The 26,309-nt window shown below is 44.7% G+C and overlaps 2 protein-coding genes across 2 annotated transcripts in view; one reads left to right on the top strand and one right to left on the bottom strand.

The window, feature by feature from the left end:
• Positions 1 to 26,309, top strand: part of LOC136542951 (disease resistance protein Pik-2-like) — a 289,698-nt gene that overhangs the window by 27,828 nt on the left and 235,561 nt on the right. The gene's annotated exons all lie outside the window — the stretch shown is intronic.
• On the bottom strand, positions 4,741 to 10,254 carry LOC136541236 (disease resistance protein Pik-2-like). The gene is made up of 2 exons (XM_066533005.1): positions 9,253 to 10,254; positions 4,741 to 6,889 (listed from the first exon to the last, which is right to left on the bottom strand). The coding sequence occupies exons 1-2, from the start codon at positions 10,113 to 10,115 to the stop codon at positions 4,831 to 4,833; spliced, it is 2,922 nt and encodes a 973-aa protein (XP_066389102.1). The 5' UTR covers positions 10,116 to 10,254; the 3' UTR covers positions 4,741 to 4,830.

The following is a 26,309-nucleotide window of genomic DNA, read 5'->3' as shown; positions in this document are numbered from 1 at the left end:
GCGAGACCGAGCCCGCCCTATAGGCGTCGGGCGAGGCGGAGATTAGCCTTGAGCCTTTAGGGCGAGGCAGGGTTATCCCATAAAGGCGTCGGGTGAGGCTGACCCCACCCCTCCGGGATCGGGCGAGACGGAACTCATCCCTTAGCCCTCGGGCGAGACCGAGCCCGTCCTCAAGGCGTCGGGCGAGGCGGAACCGAACTCCTGTCACTCGAACAAGGGATGACATGGCGCCCTTATGCGTCCAGAAGTTTTTCCCATTTGGTGGTTATCGGTTCCACCCCCTGGGGTAGCCTGGTATTAGGTCCCCGACACTATCAGTAAATTAAGGTGAATTTTTTTTATTGGGAGATTGCAATACTAAATACTTCCAAATGCTTGCCAATGGCAAGCATAGGAAAGAAAGGATTTTCTCGCTCGACCAAGAGAATGGTAAACTTGAGGGATAATAGAAGCTCAAAGAGTACATAACAAGGTTTTACAAAAGTTTTTTGGGCACCAGAAGAGAATGCCTTTACTCTAGATGAGTCAAGGAATTATGAAAATGATTTCCTTATATCCCCTTATATTGAGAATGAGGTCAAGGATGAAGTGTTTGGTATGGAACATAACAAAGCACTTGGTGCAGATGGCTTTCTAGCTACTTTTTACCAACATTTTTGGGAAACTATTAAGTGGGACTTGTGAATGTTTGAGGATCTATTCAAGGGTGATTTGCCACTGTTTAGTTTAAATTTTGGAGTAATTACTCCTATCCCAAAAGTCCAAGAACCAAAGCTAGCTAATCCATCAATATACCAATCTATTTGCTGAATTTGAGATTTAAAATTTTCACCAAAGTGGTAACCAACAGATTGAACATATTGATGGATCAAATTATTAAATGAACTTAGACAACTTTCATGCTAGGCGAAACATCCTAGAGAGTGTTGTACTCTTGCAAGGGACCATCCATGAATTACACTAGAGAAAAAAATGGGGTGATTTTCAAGATAGATTTTGGGAAATGGTGTGACAAAATGAAGTGACCTTTCTTATTTCAGACACTAGGAATGCAAGGTTTCTCAGTCAAACAGATAACTTGGGTGGAATCCTTCATTTCAAGTGGCAGTGTAGCTGTAATGTAAACGATAATGTTGGACATTTTTCCAAGCAAGAAAGACCTTAGACAGGGAGATCCCTTATACGCTCCTTTTTAATATTCTGGCTGATATGTTAAGAGTCATTATAAAGAGGGTGAAAGATGATGGACAAATCAAGGGTATGTAATAACACATCTAGTTGATGACAGCTTATCTATTCTATAGTATGCAGACGACACAATTCTTTTTATGAACATGATCTAGAAAAAGCTCATGACTTGAAGCTCTTGCTTTGTGCATTCGAGGAGGTGTCAGGTCTCAAGCGAGTTGTATTGCTTTGGAGATGTCCAAGAAACATTAGATCAATATAAGGATCTATTCGGCTGCAAAGCAGGTAGTTTTCCAATCAATTTTTTATTTATTTCCATTTTGAGAAACTAAGAATTTTTTAAGATCATGGAGGAGTGCTTTGAGAAGATACTTAATAGTTGGACAGGTAAATACCTCTCTATTAGAGGTTGTTTGAAACTGATTAGTTCAGTGCTCACTAGCCTTCCATTCTATATAATGTCCTTTTTTCTCAATATCAAGGTGTGTACTAAAAAATAGATTATTGGCTCTTAAATTCACTGGCAAGGGAGATCAACAAAAAAGAAATATGATCTCGCCAAGTTGAGCGTCTTGTGTGAACCCAAAAAACTTGGTGATCTAGACATATACACGACTTAGATATCAAAAACACGAACTTGCTAAGCAAATGGTTGTTCAAAGTCCTCACATCAGATGGTACATGGCAGCAATAATATTGCTCCAAAACAAGTACCTAGGTACCAAGCCTTTAGCTCAGATAGAGTGGAAAATCGGAGACTCACACTTCTGGTCTGGTCTCGTGAAGGTTAAGCCGGATTTCGTTCGTATTGGATCATTCATTGTAAAAGATGGATCACAGCTGGAGGAGGACAATTGGCCGGGTAACGCAATATTGTTTAAATAGTATCTTTTTCTCTACAATATTGCTTAGGTGCCACCCAACCTTTCTTGGCGTAGGGATCTCTTAAGGTCCAAGTTAGTAGCATGGAACAATCTGTTAGCACGTATTCCTTGCATTGAATTGGGGCAAGAAATGTAATATCCTCTATTGTTTGCTTCCCTCCGCTATGATTTGGCGGCTGAACTTTATTAACTTTTCCTAACTCCAAAGAAACGAGCTGTTAAGTATATGGAATTAAAGATGGCTGCTAACGACGTGCTATGCCAGGCCACCAAAAGGGTAAAACAGCTCAATAAGCGAACATGCCAGTACTCCGGAGCATAGAGAAGGCCTCGATCTCATTGTGGCGTGGGACACGGACCGAGAGCCATATATATAGGCCGGCCCCATCAGTTGTCACCTAGCGCTCTTCCGATCCTTTCTTTGCTTTCAGGATGTTGAGCTCTCGGTTGCCGTCGCTCATTTCCAGCAAGGAGATCGGCCTGGACTGAGTCAAAGGCTCAGGTTCAGGGCTACCTCCAGAATTCGCACCGAAAGCATGCATTGTCCAGCACGTACGATGCGTAATAGTGGGTCAGGCTAGCATCCCGACGTCTGGCCCTAGCTCCGTGTCCGGACGCAGCTCCCCGCACCCTACGCTTGCTCTGTACACCACGTCCCACCCGCTTGGATTCCGCGCAGCTCGAACAACTCGCCCCACCCACGCTGCCCGCCCCCACGCGGGTCCACGTCGCCTGAACATCACCAACACAAAAAAGATGAGGAGACACCGAGGCGAGGCAACAAAAGACGATGATAGAGATGCAACACCCAATCTACTTTTGAAACATCCAAATGAAATATTTGCAACATATGTTCGAAAACAGTTGAAACATTTATAACATACGTCTGAAACACATGTAAAAACATCTGAAAAACGGTTGAAAAGCCATGGCAAAATATATACAACATCCAGATAAAACACATGCAACTTATGTGTGAAACACGTGCAACATTTAGATAAATACACTTGCAACATACGTAGGGCCGGTCCTGAGTATTTTTGGACCAGGAACGAAGCTAAAATTTTGGGCCTTAATATGTACTACTCATTGGTAGTATATACACATATATACAAAATGTTACTAATGCAAAAGCAATATTCATATGAAATAATTTGTATACATATTAAATTACCTCAAAATTATATTCTAACATTCCTTGATGCGAAGTCATCGATGATGGTTTCAATATCAATCTCATCCAACAATCGCTTCTCAATGCATAATGTTGCCGATCCATTCAACCTCTCTTGTAACATTGTAGATCTCAAATAGTTCTTTAAGAATTTTAATTTTGAGAAGTTTCTTTCGGATGATGCCACAATCACTGTCATAGTAAACAAGATGCAATAAGCAATGGAAGTACTAGGATAACAATCACCTTCTGTAACAAACTCAAAAATCTCCATAGCTGTCATTTCTCTATCTGACAAAGCGGATTGCAGAACCCTTAGCTCAGAAATTAGATCATTTAAATCAATGTCAGATGAGCCATTATGAGAGAAAGCTACTGCCAATGTTGTGCAACACAAATTTTGTTCAGGACTATCCAAGGACTTCTAGTTTGTTGAACTCATTAAAAACCCAACTATCTCATTAAATGACGGGAGTTGTTCAAATATACTTTTCAATGATATTTTTGCCATATCAACCATAACTAGAAAGTAACAAACTTTAAAATCCTTCTCGGCTTGCAAGATGACTTCCTCACTATTATTTTCATCAAAATGTTTCTTTCTCAGAGCACGACGCTTTAAAGGAAATGATGGCAACATATACGACCATTGCAACATATGCAACATTCTGATCTACTTTTGCAACATCCACATGAAATATCTGAAACACTTGAAACATACTCTTACAACATGCGTTTTCAGCGTGCAATGTCACCTTGCTGCTTGGAAGAATCACGGAGCTAGACGTCGTCGGGGCGTATGGAGCTCGCCGGTGCACCCCTGGGTGAGGACCTGCTCGGCGGCCTGGGTGAGCACCTGCGCGAGCCGCGCGAGCACCTGCTCCACGACCTGGGCCAGCGCATCCTGGGCGTGGCGTAGGACGAGCATGGTGCGGCGGGGGACAGAGGCGCGGCGGGGGATGATGGCGGCAGCGCGCCGGAGTGGCCTGATAGGGTCGGCGCCGAGCACTGTGCCTCGGAGTTGGTCGCGTGTTGCGCCTGGCTTGGCCAGTGGCCGAGCGCTGGGGGCGGGAGGCGAGCAGATAGGATCAAGTGAACGGATAGGAATGAGTACGTAGACGAGTGGATTTTTTATTTGGAAATGGAGGAGCAGAGGGTGTTAGGCTGGTGTCGCGTAGCCCACCAACAGAGCGTCCGGGTGGACGGATGCCCGTTTCCTAGCATTAGCGTGCATAATATGCTCACAAAGCAAATAGTTAATGACCAAGAATAATGTACACATGCATATTCTCTGTCGTGGAGAGGAGCGCGCATATCCCTATGTATTATTAGTTGTCTGATGTGTGCACGTCTCTACCGTACCGTTGTCACGTCGTGCACACAGAATACATGCATCAATGCGGTGACAAAGTTTTATTACTACTAATTTCTTTACAACGACAGAGCTAATGCATCTTGTAGTAATCAGAATATTGTACTCAGATACTACGTACATTGCCAACAACGGAAATTATACACTGTACTATTTTGTGAAGATATATACATTAATTCAAGCGGAAAAGCATGCAACAGATATTGAAACAATCACCGATATTTCACTGCAACTTGGAATTCGTTGTTCTTGGACCTAGTAGAGAGCCTACCACCACCACTGCCGTCAGCCTTTAGCAGCTCGACCGCGTGGATTAGTGCAGGGTTGTCCTTGTTACCATCAAGCGTAACCTTCTTCAAGTTCGTCAGCTGCTCCATGCCAACGATGCTCCTCTCCGTCACGTGCGTTGACCTGTAGTCAAACCTCAGTTCCAGCGTCTCCAGCGTCGACATCGATCCTCCCTCAAACCGAATAACGTTGGGTAGACAACCTCCAAGTATCACGCCCCTGAGCATCGGAAATCTGTGGCTGCTGCGTGCAACCAGCTCGTCGTCACGCTCGCCGTCGCCATGGCGTGTCCACGTCACGTACAAGCTCTTCAGGTTGGGCAGCTTACACAGGATGCCGAAGAGCTGGTCACCAGCAAGGGTTGTATCCAAGATGGTGAAAGTGACAAGATGAGTTAGTGAGCCGATCCAGCCCGGCAGCCCATCGACGTCACCTGTGATCCAGAGGGTCTGAAGGAGCCGTGGTGGCGCGGGCAGGTGGTGGAGAAAGTTCAGCACCTGCTTTTGCTTGCTGTTGTTGTTGTCGCTTCTCCGGTGCCCTATCCAGAGCCACCGGAGGGAGCACATCTTGCTTAGGGACAGAGCAAGGTTTCTTAGAACATCCTCATCTACAATGGCCTTGCGGTCATCAAGAGACACGACAAACACTTGCAGCTGCTCCAGTTCACCCACCTCTTGGGCAGCATCGGAGTCATCGTTCCCAAGAGTTACTCTACGCAACACGCGTAGGGCCTTCATCTTGCTGATTCCCCGGGGTATAGTCCACATTGTACCCCAAAAATCATCCCTATTGGAGAATCGTATGTGCTCAAGTTTCTCCAGCTTTGTGATGGTCTCCGGTAGCTCAGTGAGGAGCGTGTAGTCCAAATCGAGCGTCTGTAGATGCTCTAGGTTCTCGATCTGCCAAGGCACCTTTGTAATGTTTGTGCCCCTCAAGCTTAGGAACCGGAGTAGGTACAGATTGCAGGCGTACCTCACGTGCTTGTTCGTTACTCCCTCGCAATCTTCTAGGTCAAGCACCCTCAAGAGGACGAAGCTACCAAGATTTTTCAGGAGCTTGTGCTGCCCACAGAGGTGGAACATGCTCAGTGATCGAACATGCTGCATATCCAAATAATCATTCTCGCCTCCATAGTCCACATCATTTCTCTTTGCACCGTCTACATCAGCATGGATGGAGAGGCGACGGATCTTGCCACATGACATCTCCTTGTGCTGCCCTCCGTGCAGGCTGAGAAAGTTAGCTTCCAGGGACTTGGACACCATGACCTCATGAAGCATGTCATGCATTCGGTATGTCTGCTGCTTCCATGCAAGACCCTCCAAATGGCCTGCCTCTTCAATCATGTTCTTGCTCAAGAGTTTATCCAGGTAGGATTCTGCAACCTCCCACAGGGTCAGTCCCCGCTTCTCATGAACTAATCCTTCTGCCATCCATCTGTTCAGTAGCCGGTCCTTTCTAATTACGTAGTCCTCTGGAAAAATGCTAAAGTACATCATGCAACCCTTGAGCTCATACGGGAGGTGATTGTAGCTAACCGTGACTATATGCTTCATCCCCTCAAGGGTAGGGTGGCTCTCCATCTGTGAACCAAGTGATTTGCAGACTCTGTCCCACTTGTCTTTGCTTCCAGGTGATTTGTACCCAACCAAAACACTAGCGATGCTGACAATGGCCAATGGCAGCCCACCACATTTTTTCAAGATGTCGCCCATTACATCTTCAAATTCTTTGGGGTAAGAAGCATCCATGGATCCAAACACTCTGCTAACAAACAACTTCTTCGAATCTTCAAGCTTGAGGGGTTCCATCTTGTGAATGTACTTGCAGTGGCTATTAATACTATCAGGGCTGCATGCATTGGCCACTGTATCTATCCGAGTGGTCACAATGATTCTACCGCCCTTGTTGTTCTCTAGCAACTTGGATTCGATTACCTCCCATGCTCGTACAGTCCAAACATCATCAATCACTATAAGGTACCTGGTTTAGGCATGCATAGTATATAGTTAGTTAAGTCATATATCCAAAACGTAATTATATAGTTAGTTAAGTCATATATCCAAAACGTAATTAATTATCTCGCATGTGCAAAATGTATGAAAATGCTACTACTATTACTCAATATGCATGCATTATCATTGTTTGATATACCAATCTATCAAGTCATGCTCCTACACATATTACAAGAGTGATAAGTGTTAGAAATTCATTGATAAATTTAGGCCCGCATCTATTCAAACTGCTCACCTTTGCCCTCTCTGATTGTTCATGTTCTAACATGGTACTCATACAAATATTTTCTTATCTTTTCCTAGTTAAGATAGCTTTTAGCTACCAATTACTCTATACTTTTTAATACCCATTCATTCTTTTCCACATTGCCAGGCACTTCTATGTGTATTGTGTACTTGACGTATGCTTGTCTTAAGCCTTATTTTGAACTACACTCTGTGACCTATAAATTGATATGTGACCATTGTTTCCTATACAAATATATATATAAGGCCATGTTTTGGCATAGCTCAAAACAGCTTTGGCTCATTGCTACAGTGTGGAGGAGCCGAAGCTGATGAAGCAACTCCTTACCACAGTGCAAGTCGGACCCGAGGCAGCCAGAGCTCCACCGAACGTATGGTGCATTGGGCTGAAACCGTGAATGGTGACTCATGTCATTATTGTACTACAGTTAGTTTGTTTCTATATTCAAAGTTTGAGGCTGAGGCCAATAATATATATATATATATATATATATATATATATATATATATATATATATATATATATATATATATATATATATATATATATATAGATCTACTATCCTGTAGCTGGCTACAGAATAACTTATTCTGTAGCCACTTTGAGTTACGATAATTACTATGTTATTTTACGAGATTATAGTAACTCCTTACTAAGTGGTTTAATATAACGTTATGGTAAATATCCCCATGTGTTATAGTAACCCAACTATCGTAAATATGTATTTATATTATGGTAAATTAGTATATAAAATTATAGTAAATGGAGGTGGCTACAAAATAACTTATATATATATATATACTGTTATTTTTTAAATGACAGGTGCTGGTAGATGTAAGTTTAGACAATTACTTTATGTTATTTTTCATAATGACGTAGCTATATGTTACTTTAGCTTATTTTCAATAGTGGAAGGGCTGATAATTTAAATGCAGATTTAAGAGGCTATACTTTCATAGTGGCACAGATGCATGGATAATTAGGGGCTTACCTTATGTTATTTTCACAATAATAGAGGTGGGTAGTTTAGATTCAAAATTTAAGGTGCAACTTCAGAGTACTTTCATAATGATACATGCGGTAGTTAGAAAAATAGAATAGATTGAATTATGACAATTATTAGAGTCTATCAGATCCATGGCCAAATATTTATCATTTTTGTGTGAATTTTGAGTCTTTATATTTTTTCTGGCGTTCCTAAATAGAATCAATGTTGAGGTTTTAGAAGAAGACTCACTAGTAATAGTAAATAGTCTAAATATGGTATCATTAGGACTACCATGAGAAGTGATTTTTACAATATGTGTATATTAATTGGAGGCTCCTTTAATTAAATTTTGAGGGCCACGTTTAACCCATGAGACGTGTTAGAAAAAAAACCATCCTTATAAATTAGTATAAGTATTATTTAGAATATAGTAACATTGAACTCACATCGTCATTTACTACAATAACTATTAGATCTAACATATTTCTAAATTTTCTACTGCTGTATACAAAAGCAAACTCAAAGTTTCCACACACATGCTTATACATAATCAACATTTGATTATTAAAAAAAGTGGACCTCCTAGATACTCTGGTGTCTGCTTTTAAATTACCTAACTATGCATTTATGCAAAAAAAAAAAAGCTAGACAAAAGAACACAAATACCTAATTCAAACCTACATATATACCATTATAACAAAATTAATTACCATGAATGTTGATATACCATGTACCGTTTCATATGTTTCACTTAAAATATTAATTTAGCTCTCATTTTCTAAATTACACGTGTAAGTGATGAGTAGAAATTGCAAAGAGATACATATTGTGCTATCATGACCATAGAGTAAAATACATAGTTCGTCATGCAATTAACTTGGCTCGAGGTGATTTTTTGGTAGGTTCCTACTTTTGAAACACATATCTTGGTCTTTAAACTTATTGACCATGTCACATGAGATCCAAATTACCACAATTTGAGTTAATCTGCATGTGTGGCACGTTGATTACACGACAGTATGACACTAACATGTGGGGCCCACATGCCTGCAGGTAAGAAGGATGAGGCTATCATGTAGGCCCAATATTTTGGTACCTCTTGTTGGTGAGAACCTCCTCGAGTCTTTTGGCAAGCCCGTTGTCATCCAGGCCGTCAATTGCACCCAGTGCAGCCTCTTCCTTGATTCCCCTGTCGTCAGCCGTTTTGGGCTTCACGACCTGCCGAAGAAGGTCGCTGAGCAACGCCTTGAGGTCTCTGCTCGGCTCGAACGCCTGGGACACGGACACCATCGCCTGCCACGGGAACTCCGCTTCCAGCCGCCGGCACACCTCCATGGCCAGCGTCGTCTTGCCGAGGCCTCCGAACCCCACGATGGAGAAGACGGCCATGCGCGCGGCGGCCTCTTCGCCAACCGGCGCGTTCAGCCGTGCAGCCAGGGCGTTAGCCTGATCCTCGATGCCGACCAGCCGGCGGCGGTCGTCGGTGTTGGACGATGAAGCCGCCGATACGGGGACCGCAGGTAGCAGAGGAGCGAACCGGCGCAGCGCGTCCCGGTTGATGCCGAACCGCGCCTGGCGCTCGCTGATGGCGACGGCGCGGGCGCGGAGGGCGCCGATCTCGCATGCGAGGCGGCGGCGAGACCGGAGCGTCCCGAGCAGGCGTCCCAGCCAGGCGCGCACGCCGTCGGTGAGGCGGGACTCGATGCGCAGGGTGTAGAGGTCGATGCAGTCCTCGGCGTCGTAGGCGACCTCGCGCAGCTGCTTCATGCACACCTGCAGGAAGCGGTCCACGGCGCCGTCGTCCGCCTCGGACTGCATGACGAGGAGCGCGTTCATGGCGTCCAGCTCGTCCCGTAGCTCGGCTACCTGGCCGCCGACGCCGCGGAGGTGCTGGTACTCCTTGCTCAGCAGGCGCCCGGCGTTGCTCAGAAAAGCCTGTGCCGCTGCCGCGCCCTCCATGACGCCGCTCGGAAAGAACCAGCCAGAGAGATGGGGTGGCTGTGGTTGGGCCGCGGAGATTTTTCAGACAAGACAACCGGTGGACTACCAAAGTCAAGACTGCGGGCCCGACCTTGACACCAAATTCATGTTGCTAGACTTTTTTGGCCAGCGGGACCTTGATGCGTTGAAAATGATTTATACAACTGTGCTATTTTTTTAGTTTCTAGACAAATTGAGTTATTTTGTGTTTGAATTACAACTATTTTTTTATCATGATAGCATTTCTTTGTAGAATAATAGATTTTCCCTGCTTTATTTCTAAGGACTGTTTGGATTCATTAGCACTAAAAATTTTTAGCCAATTGATTTTAGCATGAGGCTGTTTGCATGCACCTGCTAATATGTGCTTGTATAATAAGTTGAAGGTGTATATGAACTATTATGTGCTGTTTGGTTCACTCATTTTGTAGGGTCATCTGTTCACAATGCCAACAGATCACATAAGTTATTGTTTGTTTCAAGTAGGACACGTTCGCATCGCTGAAAAAACAAGCAGAAACATTGTTTCGGCGGATTTATTGTGAGAGAAAAACTCTGTTCCGGCTGAAAAAATAAGCTGAAAAGTACGGATTTTAAGACAAACGAACAAGGCCCTTCAAAACGCCAATTACGCCCAAGATCGGGCAGTAAACGCTCGCAGCAGCGCGGAAACAAAATTGCCTTTCCATTGCCTCAAATGATTTTCAGGGATGAATAACGATTAGTGGCAAAAACAGTGTGTGAGAAAGGGAGAGAATGAGACCTGCTGCATTTCTTCATCTGGATCACTCATTGGTTTAGCCCATGCAACTGTTATATTTAGACACCTTTCCTTGAAAGCTTTATGTATGCCATCCATGCATCTCTTTCAGTCTCAAGTTCAAGAAATGCATACCCACAGTTATAGCCTGGGTTGTCACAGTCAGCCATGAGTGTTACTGTATCAATGTTCTCAACTCCAGTTTTGTGTAGTAGCTTCATGATCTGCTTTGAAGAGAATTAGGTGATATCAGCAAACAGACAACAATGGAGCCAAATATCCAAGCAGGTTATTCACAGAAATACAGAATAAAGAAAATGGTAGCTGGGGGTGCAATTGTACTCACATCTTCTTTCTTCCATTTCTTGTCAATATTTTCAACAACAATTTTATCATTCCCATCCAGAGCTTCAACTTGACAAAGCTTCCAACAGATCTTGTAATGGAGTTTCAAATAACAGTATAATAAATTAATAATCAATATGGAGAAAGAGGAGGGGAACAAAATGTGGAGGCAGTGAAACATAAGCCACACATTCGACTTAGCCAACACATATAACTATAGCCAAAGGTCACGAATTCTGAACCCACAATTTTTTTCCCTGTACTACAAAAACTAGGGCAACAAGATACTACACCATAAATTCCAACATAGTAACGTTGATACACATAGCATTTAGGAACATTCATTTTTTGGTACTAATGTTATATTGATTTATGATGTTTCATTTTGTCTATAGTGTTAGCCCACAGGATCACCGGCTTAGTTGAGTCGACCACTCACCAGTCTTGCCGAGCACCCGCTAGTGTTGCCGAGCACCCGCTAGTGTTGCCGAGCACCCACTAGCTATGCCGACCACGAAGAAGCGTTGTCCGACCACATACACTATGACTAAGGTAGAAGAAGAGGAAGAACAGAGCATACACACACAGTATAAGCACCAGCGTTGGCCGGAGCCCTGTATAGGAGATGGCAAAACTGAACTCTCCTTGTTGAGTTACAGTGGCAAACTATATATACAACTCTATCCATCTTTTCCTAGTACAGCTACCCTGCTGCAACAGTGACTAGATAACACAGTAGGACTGACTTCTGCGCCTGTCCCTGCATGTGGCTACAGTACGGCAGGTGAGCCATTCGGCGCCTGCCTCTACAGCCGCTACAGTACCACAGCAGGGAGCCTTTTCAGCGCCGCCTTCCCTTGTTGTGTGTTCACACAAGGAAGTAGTAGATTATCTAACAATTCTTCCCCTAATCCTACTGCTATCCCTTGTACCCCCTCCATGCCGATCATCTCCTTCAGCTCCGTGAGTCGAAGACGTCTGAACGGCTTGGTGAGGACATCCGCGAGTTGCCGACCGGTTTCGACAAACTTGATGACGATCTGCCCTCCATCGACACAGTCCCTGAGGAAGTGGAACTTCACGTCGATGTGTTTGCTCTGGTCGTGCAGAACCGGATTCTTCGCGAGGGCGATGGCGGGCTGGTTGTCCACCATCAGTGCTGGTGGGTGAGCTTCCATGCCGGTCCGCTCGCCTAGCAACCGGTGTAGCCACACAACTTGGCACGCCGCTGTGGCCGCAGCTACGTACTCTGTCTCGCACGTAGATAGCGCCACCACCTTATGTTTCAGCGACAGCCATGAAATCAGAGCCGACCCGAGGAAGACGAGCATGCCAGAGGTGCTCCGTCGTCTGTCGATGTCCCTCGCCATGTCTGCATCGCTGAACATAGTGAGCTGTAGCCTACTCCCGCCGGTCTTTGGGAAGATGATCCCTTGATCTACCATCCCTTGATGTAGCGTAGTAGCCACTTCACTGCAGCCCAGTGATCCTCTCGAGGATCCTCCATGAAGCGACTGACGTAGCCCACGGCGAACGCAATGTTCGGCCTCGTGTGGACTAGGTAGCGTAGACTGCCGATGATGCTCCGGTAGAGTGTTGCATCCACCTTCGTTGCGGTGCTAGCCTTCGTCAGCTTCAGCCGCTCCTCCATCGGAGTCATGCATGGCTTGCACTCAGCCATGCCGCTCCGTTCCAACAGCTTCGAGGCATACGCGCTTTGATCGAGCGTGAGTTCCTCCTTCCCCTGTCTCACCTCGATGCCGAGGTAGTAGAAGAGTGCGCCGAGATCACTCATTCAAACATGAGCTGCCATCTCGCGCTTGAAGCTATTGATGTCCACCGTGCGTGCGCCGATGACGATCAAGTCGTCCACATACACGCCGATGACGAGCTCCTCCTTCCTCGTCGCCGTGTGTAGAGCGCGTGCTCGGTTGTGCACCGCTGAAACCCAAGCTCGCCCAGCGTAGCGTCAAGCTTGGCGTTCCATACTCGTGGGGCCTACCATAGCTCGTAGAGCGCCTTGCGTAGTCGGAGCACCCTATGCTCCTCTCCCTTGATAGCGAAACCTGGAGGTTGCCTGACGAAGACCGTCTCCGCTAGCTTGCCATTGAGGAAGGCCGATTTAACGTCCAAGTGATGGACGCGCCAGTCCTTTACTGCTGCCAAGGCTAGTAGCAAATGAATAGACTCCCTATGTGCTACTAGCGCAAAGACTTCCTCGAAGTCGATGCCCTCGCTCTGAACAAAGCCTTGGGCGACGAGGCGCGCCTTATGCCTGCGCCAAGCTCATCCCGCTTGACCTTGTACACCCACTTTAGGATGATCGGACGACATCCTAGAGGTGGATCGACGAACTGCCATGTCTCGTTTTCCTCGATCGCCTTCATCTCCTCTAGCATTGCTCATCGCTAGTTGCCATCGCGCTCTGCCAGCACGAACGTGGGTGGTTTCTCTACACTGACGAGCAGCAGCTCTTGCTCATTGAGCAGCTGACCAGCCAGGCTTGAGGGCCCTATGCCGCCGACGATGTTGTCCAGCCTATGGAAACGCACCTCCTCACCTTCGTGGAAGGCATACACAAACTCAGTGATGTCACTTGGAGGTGAGGCGAACTGATCGGCATCGATGGAGTTCCCTGTCCCACCTGAGTGCTCGACACTACACCTGGAGTGCTCGGCACCCCAGTTGCAGTGCTCGGCACTACTTCTAGATAGCTCGTCACTACTCCTGCAGTGCTCGGCACTACTGTAGGAGTGCTCAGCCTAAGTCTTGGAGTGGTCGGCACCACTGCAAGACCTCTTGGCTCCGCTATGGGAGTGCTCGGCACCCGTCCTATAGTGGTCGCCACCACTGTAGAACCTCCTGGCATCACTCATGGAGTGCTCGGCATCCCTCCCGAAGTGCTCGGCACTACCCATGGATTGCTCAGCACCTCTTCCCTAGCATCTCCTCCACCGTGGATGACCAGGTGCTCGACGACGAAGGTGCTAGTGAAGCCGCTAGCTTCCCCCGTGCTCGGACTGCTCCAGTCCCAAGCCGCCTTCTCGTTGAACACGATGTCGCATGAGACAAGTACCTTGTTTCCGTGTGGGTCATAGAGCCGGTACGCCTTGGTACCCTCCGCATAGCCCAGGAACACCATCGGTGTGCTCGTGTCCTCCATCTTGGTGAGGATCGGCTTCGTCTTCCTGACGTGGCTGATGCAGCCGAATGTCCGAAGGAAGGACACGCTCGGCTTGCACCCATACCAAGCTTCGAACGGTGTCTTGCCCGTCAGGGCCTTGGTCGGAGCACAGTTGAGGATGAACACCGCTGTGGTCACCGCCTCACCCTAGAACCTTGCTGGCATGCCTTTGGCCTTCATCATGGATCGAGCCATGCCGACCATCGTCTGGTTCTGCCTCTCCACCACGCCATTCTGTTGTGGGGAGTACGGCGCGGTGTGGTATCGCACCACACCCTGATCCACGTAGTACGCAGCGAACTCTACCGAAGTGATTTCGCCACCACGATCAGTCCTCAGCCCGCGGAGCTTCTTGCTGCTCTCGGCCTCCACGTGCATCTTGAACTTCTTGATCACCGCCGCCACTTCGTCCTTGCTCGCCAAGAGTTGTAGCCACATGTAGTGACTACAATCATCCACGAGCAGGAGGAAGTACGGCCGACCACCGTTTGTAGCTGGTGTGATCAGCCCGCAGAGGTCACCATGGATGAGCTCGAGAGCGTTCTTCGCGCGATACTTGGCCGCCTTTGGGAATGGTAGCCTCCTCTGCTTCCCGGCCAGGCAGCTGTCACACAGCTCACCTCTGTGCTTGATGTGGGATAGCCCTCGGACCATCTTCTCCAGCCGACCAAGTGCGTCGAAGCTGAGATGTCCAAACCGGACATGCCACTGCCACGGCTACTCGGTGTGCCTTGCCGCTAGACACACCGGCTGCTCTACCTTCAGGTTGAGCAGGTACAACCGGTTCAGGGACCTCTTCACCTTGGCGAGAAGTCGCTGCTCCCGGTCCCTAATCCTAAGGACTCCATCCTTGATCAGTACCTCGCTACCGCGCTCATCCAGCTGACCAATGCTGATGATGCTGGAACACAGCTACGTGATATAATATACATTCGTTAGCGCGTAGTGCTCCCGTTCTGGCACCTGAAGATGATGGTGTCGCGCCCTTGGATTGCCACCCGTGAGCCATCACCAAACTTCACTGTACCGGTAACATCGTTGTCGAGCTCGGAGAAGGATGCCTTGGAGCCCGTCATGTGGTTGCTGGCACTAGAGTCCAGATACCACCGCTTCTCCTAGTCGGCGCCCACACGTCCGAGGTGGACTTGGGTGTGTGGTTCGTCGAGGTTGACAGCCTTCAGAGCCTTCCCAGGTCCTTCCACCATTGTCACTTCTTCCTTCTCCTCGGCCTCGACGTCGTGCAGTGCACAGAACATTGCCATCAGGATAGTGGCCTCATTATCATCATTAGCTTGCGCCAGATGAGCCTCAGCCTTCTTCTCCTGCTTACGATTTGGGCACTCCCGTGCCCAATGGCCCGTCTCCCCGCAGCGCCGGCAGGCGTTGGGGTCGATCTGCTTCTTCTTCTCCGAAGAAGCCTTCCCGGAGTTCCTCCGAGTAGCCCACTCCTCTTCTGTCAGCAGCAGTTTGCCGCTGTCCGTCGTTGCTGTCGCCTACTCTAGACGCTCGTCCACCGCCTGCAGACGGCCTGTCACATCCTCAATGGTGAGGGTGGACAAGTCTAGCATCGTCTCTATGGAGAGAACGATCTGAATGTACTTTGCCAGCACGGAGTAGAGGTACTTGGAGACCGCCTCCTCTTCGTCGATGGTGACGCCGTGGCTCTTCAGCTTGCTGATGAGCGTCTGCAGGCGGAAGGAGAAATCATCCACTGTTTCACCATCCTTGAACTTGAGGTTGGCATACACCTGCTTCAGAAACTAGGCCGTCACCTTCTTTCACGGTCGAAACCGACGCGCATTGCCGCAATAGCCTCCCACACCTCCTTTGTAGAGCTTTTTGCCCCCAACGGCTCCCTGTACTCCGTCGGTACAGCAGCGAAGATAGCCTTCAACGCTGACATATTATCTTTCTCATTATCGGTGCCCTTGTCAACAGCATTCCAGAGCCATCGGGCTTTGAGCTTGACCTTCATGGTCACCGACCACTCTCCATAGTTGGTGCGAGTCAGCGTCGGCCAACTGGTGCCGCTGACCTCCCGCACCGTACGAACAACGACCTCCGGTCGTGGCTCGGCAGCCACAGCAGTGCCACTGCTGTCGCCTATCTCCGAACCATTCGTCATCACCAGCGGTTAGTCTGGCGACGGCGCTTGTACGGCTCCGATACCACTTGTTAGCCCACAGGATCACCGGGGAAGGTGAGTCGACCACTCACCAGTGTTGCCGAGCACCTGCTAGTGTTGCCGAGCACCCACTAGCTATGCCAACCACGAAGAAGCGTTGTCCGACCACACACACTATGGCTAAGGTAGAAGAAGAGGGAGAACAGAGCATACACACAGTATAAGCACCAACGTTGGCCGGAGCCCTGTATAGGAGATGGTAAAACTAAACTCTTTTTATTGAGTTACCGTGGCAAACTATATATACAACTATATCCATCTAGTCCTAGTACAGCTGTCCTGCTGCAACATTGACTAGACAACACAGCAGGACTGACTTCTGCGCATGTCCCTGCATGTGGTTACAGTACGGCATGTGAGCCGTTCGGTGCCTGCCTCTACAGCAGCTACAGTACCACAGCAGGGAGCCTTTTCGGCGTCGTCTTCTCTTTCTGTGTGTTCACACAAGGAAGCAGTAGATTATCTAACATATAGCACATAAACTATGTATGGTACAGAAAGTAGAATTTTTCATCCATATCTACCTATCCTACATTTTATTTTCTACAGAAAGCAAGCTTTAGGTTACAACTTACAACCAAATGCACAATGTTCAATTGTAGAATGATCATATGTTCAGAAATTAATATATAATGAAACTTAACAGTACAGCAGTGGCATGACACAAGCATGTAATTTGGCACTAATATGATTCCAGTAAATGGTAACGAATGATTGGAACCATACCAGGCGTCCAAGCATGGCAACCAATCTAATAGAAGCTTAGATGTAATCAACAATAAGCGTACATTATACTTCTAAGTTTTTAAAGGCGTTTTTTTTAAAAAAAAAACATTGTCTGAGTCACGCAAAATGAACAAGGCGATGGATAAAGATGTAATCAGAGAAATCAAATAAAGGCAAAAGCTTCTGCTACAAGAGGTGTGTCAATCAAACCAAGGTCAAGTTGGGGTAATTAGCAATGTTGGCACATCAACTTAACTCAATAAAATCAAAAGAATAGATTTTCTAGCACCATTTGGCACAAATATGCAGCCAGCTGGAAATTTGAGTTCAAGCATGAGAAGCTGACTTTGAATTCATCCAAGTGAGTCGAAATAACCTTCAATTTGCAGAACTCCGCAACAAGCTTATTAGCCTGTGAGGGCTCACGGTACCGCACAAAGCAGTACCCTTTGCTCTTCGACGTCCTCGCATCCATTGCCATCCGGACCTCAGTGATCTCGCCTGCCCACCCAAACACTGACCTCACGTCTTCCTCTTTCATGTCGTTGTCGAGCCCGCAGACAAATACCTCTGTCATCCTCCTTTGCCTCTCAGCCCTGTCTGAAATCCCAAATTCCTCCTTTCCTATGCTCGTACTCGCCAATTCCTCTGCCTCGCAGGCATCAGAATCAGTATTTGCCACCGGCTTACCGATTAAGGTTCCTCCCCCCACAGCCTCCTCACCCAACAAGGTTTTTTGAGCGGACCCCAACAATGTTTCATCCACATCAACGACATTGAAGCCACTAGGCAGCTCCTCGGCTTCAATTTTCCTCGCATTCTGCTCCTCGTCCGCCATTTCATCCAAAGCAGCATTTTTCCCCGCCGGTAATTCTCCAACGGCGGCCTTCCGAGCAGCTAACGTGCCCTTGGGGACAGGGTTTCTGGTAATGATGACCGTCCTCTTCATCTTGCGAGCCTCCCGTGCGAGCACCGGCCTCGCGGCGGCAGGCCGCGTCTCCGCGGCCGGAGGCGACGGCGTGGAGGGTTTCTCGTCCGCGGCCGGAGGCGGCGCCGTGGGGGAATCCACGTACGCAGGCTCCGTAGTCGTGCCCCCTTGAGGCAGCGAGTACGGGCTCAGGAACGCGGAGGCGGGAGCGGAGGTTGCGAGAGCCGGTGGGGGCGGCGGGACTGGGGTGACCGTCTTGAGCGGGGAAGGCGAGACGCGGCGCTTCTTTGAGGGCGCCTGCGCCGACGGCAGTGGAAGAGCCCGCGGAGCTTGGTGGCGCGGCGGCGGAGAGGGCGGCGGGAGCGCGGCGGAGGCCGCGGGCGGCGCGAGGCGGCGGAGCTTCATGACGATTCCGGCTTGGTCGAGAGAGCTGTCTCCCACTGAACACCAGCACTGCAGAATGAAGAGTCGTGTCAAAGCGGAGAGTGCTCATCTAGAAGACAGAAAGGTGAAATAGGTGTCGTACGAATCCCATCGAATTATATGAATCCGGATAAAAAAATCACAACAATTTTATTAAATTTTAAAATTCTAAAAATCTAAGTTAAAATCTTTCTAAAATCTAGACCATTTGATTAAGATACTAGATTTCTAGGTTTTTTTCTATCTGGATTCTCAGAATCCAATGATTCAAACGGGTAACTCATGACAATTCCTGCGTGTTCGTTTCTCTTTACGCCTTATTTGCGTACCCTTAAACTCGGCTTGATCTGCTTTTTTTTTCATCCAGAATATTATTTTTCTTTCATAAATTCCTCCAGAATTTCTCCAAATCATCCAGATTCCTTCAGAACCATACCATCCGAACGAGGCCTTAGAGTGGCTGTGGCTACGCCTGTTCTGTAACCGTGTTTAACACTCATATTGCAGCCACAGCTACAACTAAGCAATCATGCCTAATAGAGTGTGTTTGGTTGGATTGATAAAAGCTCTATTTTGACCCGTGTGTATTATTCTGACGTGTGTCATTTCGTACACCGACCAAATCTTTTATTCCAACTTTCAAGTTTATATATTAGGTGATGTTTAAATCGAGGGAGTAAAGTTTAGGGTTGTCACATCAGGTGTCACATGGGATGTTCGGATACTAATAAAAAAAATAAATTACAGAATCTGTCTGGAATCTACGAGATGAATTTATTAAGCCTAATTAATCCGTCATTAGCACATCTTTATTGTAGCACCACATTGTCAAATCATGGACTAATTAGGCTTAAAAATTTTGTCTCACAAATCAGTCACAATCTATGCAATTAGTTATTTTTTTAGTCTATATTTAATACTCCATGCATGTGTCCAAATATCCGATGTGATAGGAAGTAAACTTTAGGGAGAGAAACTAAACAAGGCCTTAGTAGTTATTGTAACTCATGAATTTTAAACTACTCCATCTGTCTTATATTACATAACATTCTAAAATCTCTTACGGAAACCAACACAAAAGGCAAAAGACTAAAATACCTTTCAAGGAATAGAGATGAAATGTATTAGTAAAAAAAAGAAATGTGTATTAGAAAAACAGAAAGACGGATTAGAAATTTAGAAGTGAGAAGATCAAGTATTTTAGAACAAAGTTTAAATCCTATAAGGTTACCTGTTTTAGGATGTAATGGGTATTTAATTCAAATTACCAAAAAAAACAAATATATTGAAAAAAATCACGCTATAAGTTTTGAGTTATATTTTTGAAGAAATTTTCTTCAGTGCCATATTTACCTATGGCCATTAAAAAATATAGCTCTCTAGTGCTCTAACTGCAAGTTGAGGCAAGCGAGTCATTGAACATGACAGTCGCCAGTGACGAAGCCAGAAAATAATTTAGGAGGGGCTGAACAAAAGAATAGAGGTTTTTTTTATCTTCTCTTAACCTTAGTCCCTCCTACCTAATACATGTATGCATAAAATTTTAAAGGAGGACTTAGGAAAACTCCACGTGCTCAGGATGGGTAGGGGGGCTGAAGCCCCCCTAGCCCCACCGCTGGCTACGTCCCTGACAGTCGCCACCGGCGAGGCGAGATCACTAGGTCGTCAGCAATTGATAATTCAAAGACAGAACGAAGGAACGAGGGAAATTATTTGGGAGATAAAAAGAAAAGATGAGAGGATCTAATAAACGCACGGATACAAACTGGTTGTAAGTTGTAACCTCCCCTCCCGCACTCACTGCCCTCTGGGCCCACACAAAGACAAGCGTTTCAGTCAAACCTATGAAGGTCCGTTTCTGCTTCTGAACTGTAAAGACGCAGTTCCCATATTACGCTTCCGGCTTCCTCCCCTGTTTCAGTAGCCTGAACACCGGTGTGTTACAGAGCAGCAGGAAAACTAGTATATTATGTTATATACAGGGTCTGCATGTAGGCAGCAGAGTATATATGTTGACAGAAACTTCGGTGCACAGGTGCAGCATGTTCATAGAAATATGGGCAACTATCAGTATTATCAATGAACATCAGTTCACAGCTGGCAAATACTTGCATCATCTCCGGATGTTAGATGGATTAGCAAAAGCATTGTCGACCTTAGTCGCAACTCGCAACATGCAAGATGCAGAGAATATGCACATAGCACCACTTCTGCAGGGGAGGTATAAAAGGCAAAAGCAAGGTAATCATTTGTGACCATCTTCATCATCAGTATCATCAGTGTTCATCATCTATTCCGTAAGGGTTCTAAGGCCGCTCGTGACCGTGAGCACGACTGATATACCATTTTTACACTCTGCAGAGATTGTACACTTTTACTGTGAGTCGTGATTTACCCTTTCGCCCGAGGTCGTAGGCCTCCTAAGGCCCTATTTGGTTGAGCTGTGGCTGTGGAAAAAAGCTGCCGTGGGCTATGAGCTGTGGGAAAGCTGCTGTGGGCTGTGAGCTGTAGAAAAGCTGAAAGCTGTTTGGTTAAACAAGTATAAAATATACCTTCTATCTTTATCTCTCTTAAAACAACTATGGAAGAGCTTTTTATTCCACCAATTTTGAAAAGCAGAAAGCCAAAAGCCAAAAATAGGGTCAAACCAGCTTTTAAAAATGTACTACGGAAAAGCAGCTGCTTCTGAAAAAGCAGCCTCCAAAAGTAGCCCCTTTGGTTGGGCTTTTGGCTTTTGGGGCCAAAAGGCAAAGCCAAAAGCCCAACCAAACAGGGCCTAACCCACTACTGAGGAAGGTCGGCAGGGTTCACTATGAAGCCTTTAAAAGGTTAGTCTAACAAGTTAGGGCCATTAGATTCACTCGACAAACACATATAGAAACCCCTCTGTCGAATGGCACAATTCCATCACAGCTATACACATAAAAGTAGAGGCTGTCCTATACCCAATTCGTCAAGTCATTCTTATGTCAATAAAGGTAACCTATACACATAAGCCACAAAAGGTCATCATACTGAGCTAAAGTTAGAGCCATATAGCCCTCACAGTTGTACTGTAAGTCCCGGATGATCACTTACAGATAAATCCTTAGGGAGAGAAATCTAGAGCACCATAAAAATAGTCCAATGCTCTAGCCCCCTAGTTTGTTCCATGTTGCTAAAAACATATTTTAATGTTTATTGCATATTCCATCAGTCAAGTTACAAGATCATGGTCTTTAATTGAGCACTAGCATCATACTACCCATTGCATAATCACCTATGGTGTCAAGGTACAAGATATCAAATATCTAGGATATCCTTATTGACAACAAGGTAGACACGTTCAATATGAATTAAGTGATTAAAGGTAAATAGATAACTAGGATGGTCCCATGCTATACTTGCCTTAAACTTAGATCCTTCTTCTACTGATTCTAGCCTCTAAAAAACTACTTCTTGATCACCCCGTAAAACTCACCGACCGGACAAGATCATTAAGCACCACACAAGCATCCGAACAAACATACATAGCATTCAAACATAACTATATTAGAACAATACACCAATTAGTGAAAAAGAATTTGAAATCAAATTTACGCGTTGCTACGATCACACAGACGTGAAAAGCACGCTAATTAGAGCTACGGTGAAAAAGATACAACTATCGAAAGATTTATTTTAAAAAGAAAACTATAGGCTTTATTTATTTTAATTATAAAATATATATAAGATACTTCAGAGGAATATCTAAATTGTTTTAAGCCAAATTATATTTGTATTAGAAAACCAATATAAGATTTAATCTTATTTTATTTACAAAAGACAGAGGTAAAAAGCCTAAGTTGCTTTTAATTAAAAAATCCAATTGCATAATCATTATTCAAGTTAGGCGTTAAACCATAAAATTCCAGAGCTCTTGACATAGAAAACATTGATACTAATACGTAGATTATGTCGTTATGAATCTAACGCAACTTGAACGGGTCAAATCAAAGTTAAAACAGAGAAGATATGGCCTATTGAAGGTAGTGTCAATTTTGTAAGTAGATGAAACTTGTTTTTCCAATTTAAAATAAATAAAATATGATTTTAAACCGGCCAAGGACTGTAGACACTATTTTATCAAAAGACAAGGACTCTTTAACAAAATTGTAGGACGGCGGGTTAGAACTTAAAATCTTGCGGGGGCTCTTTTGCAAATTTGCTAGGCGAAAGGGTATCGCGTGATCTAGATCGTTGGATTGAGATTAGATGCCTAAGATAGAAGAGAGGGAGATGGGGTCGCCGGAGCAGCGCTGTGTGCGGCGGCGCCATGGCTGGAATCGGCCCAACCTCACCGGAGCTTCGTCGATATGGCGACTCCGAGCATCATTGGTCCAAATAAAAGCATGGGGAGGAAGAGAGGAGTACGGCGAACTCGAAGCAGAGATCGGAAAATGCCGCAAACAAGCAGAGGCGGTGCCGAGCTCGATTTGGCGGCTCGAGTCATCAGCGTTGCTCCGACGAGCATGTTTACGCAAGAGGAAGGGAGGGAGAGAGCAAGGGAAGTACCAGTGTACTCTTTACCAGCTTGTGAAGCTCAGGGATGTGGTTATGGTGGCAGAAGATCAGCGGCGGGGGTGGATTACGGTTGTGCGGCTGCTGCGGCTCGAGCGATGGCGGCTCACGTGACTAGGGTCTTGATGGGATGGTGACGCGGCACGAGCAGCTGCTATTTATGGCGCAGAGCGACGTGGGGTGCAAGGCAAGGGAGGAGATGGCGCGGACGCGGACTTACCGACGACGGTGTTCGGCTCGAGCACGAGCGGGAGATAGGACACGGCTGACAAGTGGGCCTGAGGTGATAGTGGTACAGAGCGTGGGGGCAGGCAGTCAGAGAGACAAAGCACGGAGAGAGGGACAACACGGCAATGCTGCGCGCGGATTGGGCCGGCGCGCGGGGAGACGCGATGTAGGGCAGCTGGGCAGCGCGGGAGAGAGGGCGCTAGGCCGACTGGGCCAGAAGAGAGGGGGAAGAGAGAAAAAATTCCTTTCTTTTTTCTTAAACACATTTTCAAATCCAAATTCAAATCAAATTCAAATATAGTTTCAAATATAATTTTCAAGATGAGAACTTTTGGGAGGTTTCCAAAACTGAACTTTTGCAAACTTTTGAAAATTCTTTTATTTTCCAATTCTCTTTTTCTTTTCTTTTCTTTTATTTCAAAGCCAATTTCAAATTCATTTTCAAAAGCATTTAGAATTCATTTTGAATTTTGGATTCAACCACTCATTGCAATAAATCAAATGCACTGACATGTATGCACATCCAAGTTGCTACTCCTTATGATGAATTTTAATATAATGAAAATATTCTTTTTCCTATATTTCATGTGCACAAAAATTCATAAATAAATCATTTTAATCATATTCTCAAAAATACAAATTTTAGGGTGTTACAATTCTACCCCCTTAAGATGAATTTCGTCCCCAAGATTCGAAGAAGAAGAGCAAAGAAAAGAGGGATGCTACAACTTGAGATCTTCTTCACTTCCATGAGCAACACCATCTTGATACTCACCTTGTGTTGAATGAGAACTCTTCATGTGGCCACACTTGCAGATTCTTATTCCATCTCATTCCAAGTCCGGTCTTGTTGCTTCTCTTAATTTGTTCCAATGAATCTTATTATCCACATGTTAAGCTTCCAAAAGATCTTGCTTGGCTTGAATCAAAACTTTGAATTCTATGGTTCACTTTGAAAGATTTTACCTTTAAGAAGGAATACTTTAAACCAAACAAATTTTATTTTTCAATTCCTTTTGAATTAGTTTCAAAATAGAATATGTTTTATGTTTAGAACTCAAGAAAATATTTCAACTATGTTTTGAAACACTTTTGAATATATATTTTTAAGGTTTTGAAACAAACCCAACCATTTTCAAATCATTGGAGACTTGGGGAAACATATTAAGCTTTGTTTTTTTAAACTCTTTCGAAAACTTGACTTTACAATCAAATCTCAAATAAAGAGCAGATAAATCAACTCAGGTTCTTTCGAAATCTACTTTAAATAAGGGATTTTCAAGATTTTAGAAAACAAATGAAACATTTAAACTTTATTTTTAAATCTCTTTGAATGAACTCTTTTGGGACTTTCGAAATCAAACCAAATCAATTTTGAAGCTTCTTTAGAAATTAAAAGAGTAAGTCTTCAATTTTCATTCGCTTTTTGAAGTCAAATAAAAGATTTACACCACATTTTCAAATTCTTTTTGGAATAAGCCTTTTGGGAGATCAAATCAAATAATTTTCAACTCGTTCAACCCTTTTCAGAAGACTTGTTTTAGAAATACACTTTTGAAATCAATCAAAACTTTTCTTTTCAAATTTTATTTTGAAATCAAACTTAATTCAAATTTAAAACCAAAAGCACTCATTTTTCCAAATGCAAAAGGTTGCAAACCTTTGAACCAAACTTTTCAAACTTTTGTAAAATATCTTCAGAGCATTTTGAACACCTTTCTAGTAAAATTTGAAATAAGACAACTCAAATTGATTTTTTCTAATCGGTCTTTTCCAAACAACCCATTTAAAAACATTTTTGAATCATTTTCAAAGTGTTTTTAGAATAAGACTTTGAATAGCAAACGAAAACACATTTTTTTTGTTCAAAGCAAAGTGGGGTTTCAAATCTAAATCCACTTTCAACTTTTGAAGTTTTAGAAATAAAATACTTTCAAACTCCTTTTTTTTAACTAAACCTTGGGTGAAGTAGTTCAAATCAAATTATTTTCTTTTGAATGACCAAAAGAGTCTTTCAAAATTCAAAACTTTTGAAATGTCTCAAATATAGTCTTTAGCAACTCTTTTTGAATCTTTTCAGCTTTAATACTCTTTTCAAATCAACTCTTATTCTTTGGTGAAATACTTTTGAAATTAAATTTCGAATACCAACTCTTGATAATGAGAAAACAAACTTAAACCATTTTTGAACTTAGTTCAAAACAACTTTTGAAGAAGTTTTTTCAAAGTTTTTGAATCAAAATGCTATTAATTCATTTTTCAACATCTTTTGAATATTTTATTTCAAGGAAAGGGTTTTAAATAGAAATCAAAACCAAAACAATTTTCTTAGGAGTTAATCTTAGTATTGAGCATTCTTGCAACTCATTGTATACGTCTATATCTTAGGTACGTGAAGATCGAACTCCCAACCATAGCTAGCTCGAAGATTAATCTTGACATAGATCTGACCTCCTTGTAGTTCACCAACTCGCAACACTCTTAGCTTGGCTAGCCCCCTTAAGAAAAGATGAGATCAGGGCACCAACATCCAACTTATAACTTCCTTCAAGGTGTATTATCATCCTTTGACATGCCAGAGAGCTTGTGGATATAGGTAAGTATAAGAGAAATTGATCCTTCCTGTAGATAGAAAGCAGCAGCGTAGGAAAACATCCATATCTCGAGTTCTATTTATCCAATAAAGTAGCAACTTAAACCGTTGGAAAGCTTATAAAATTCCCTGCACCTTTCTTATCAGATTAACCGATTCTTCCAAGTGAGAGCTAGAGAGCATAACTGAACTTCATATGACACCTTAAGCATTCAGATCCTTCTTAAATTCACCATGCTTGTCAATAGGTGGCGCTTGGTGT

The sequence above is a fragment of the Miscanthus floridulus genome, chromosome 3 (genome assembly GCF_019320115.1).
Source record: "Miscanthus floridulus cultivar M001 chromosome 3, ASM1932011v1, whole genome shotgun sequence".
In the NCBI taxonomy this organism is placed as follows: Eukaryota; Viridiplantae; Streptophyta; class Magnoliopsida; order Poales; family Poaceae; genus Miscanthus; species Miscanthus floridulus.
The sequence above is the reverse complement of the archived record's forward strand: the minus strand, read 5'-3'. Positions and strand labels throughout refer to the sequence as shown.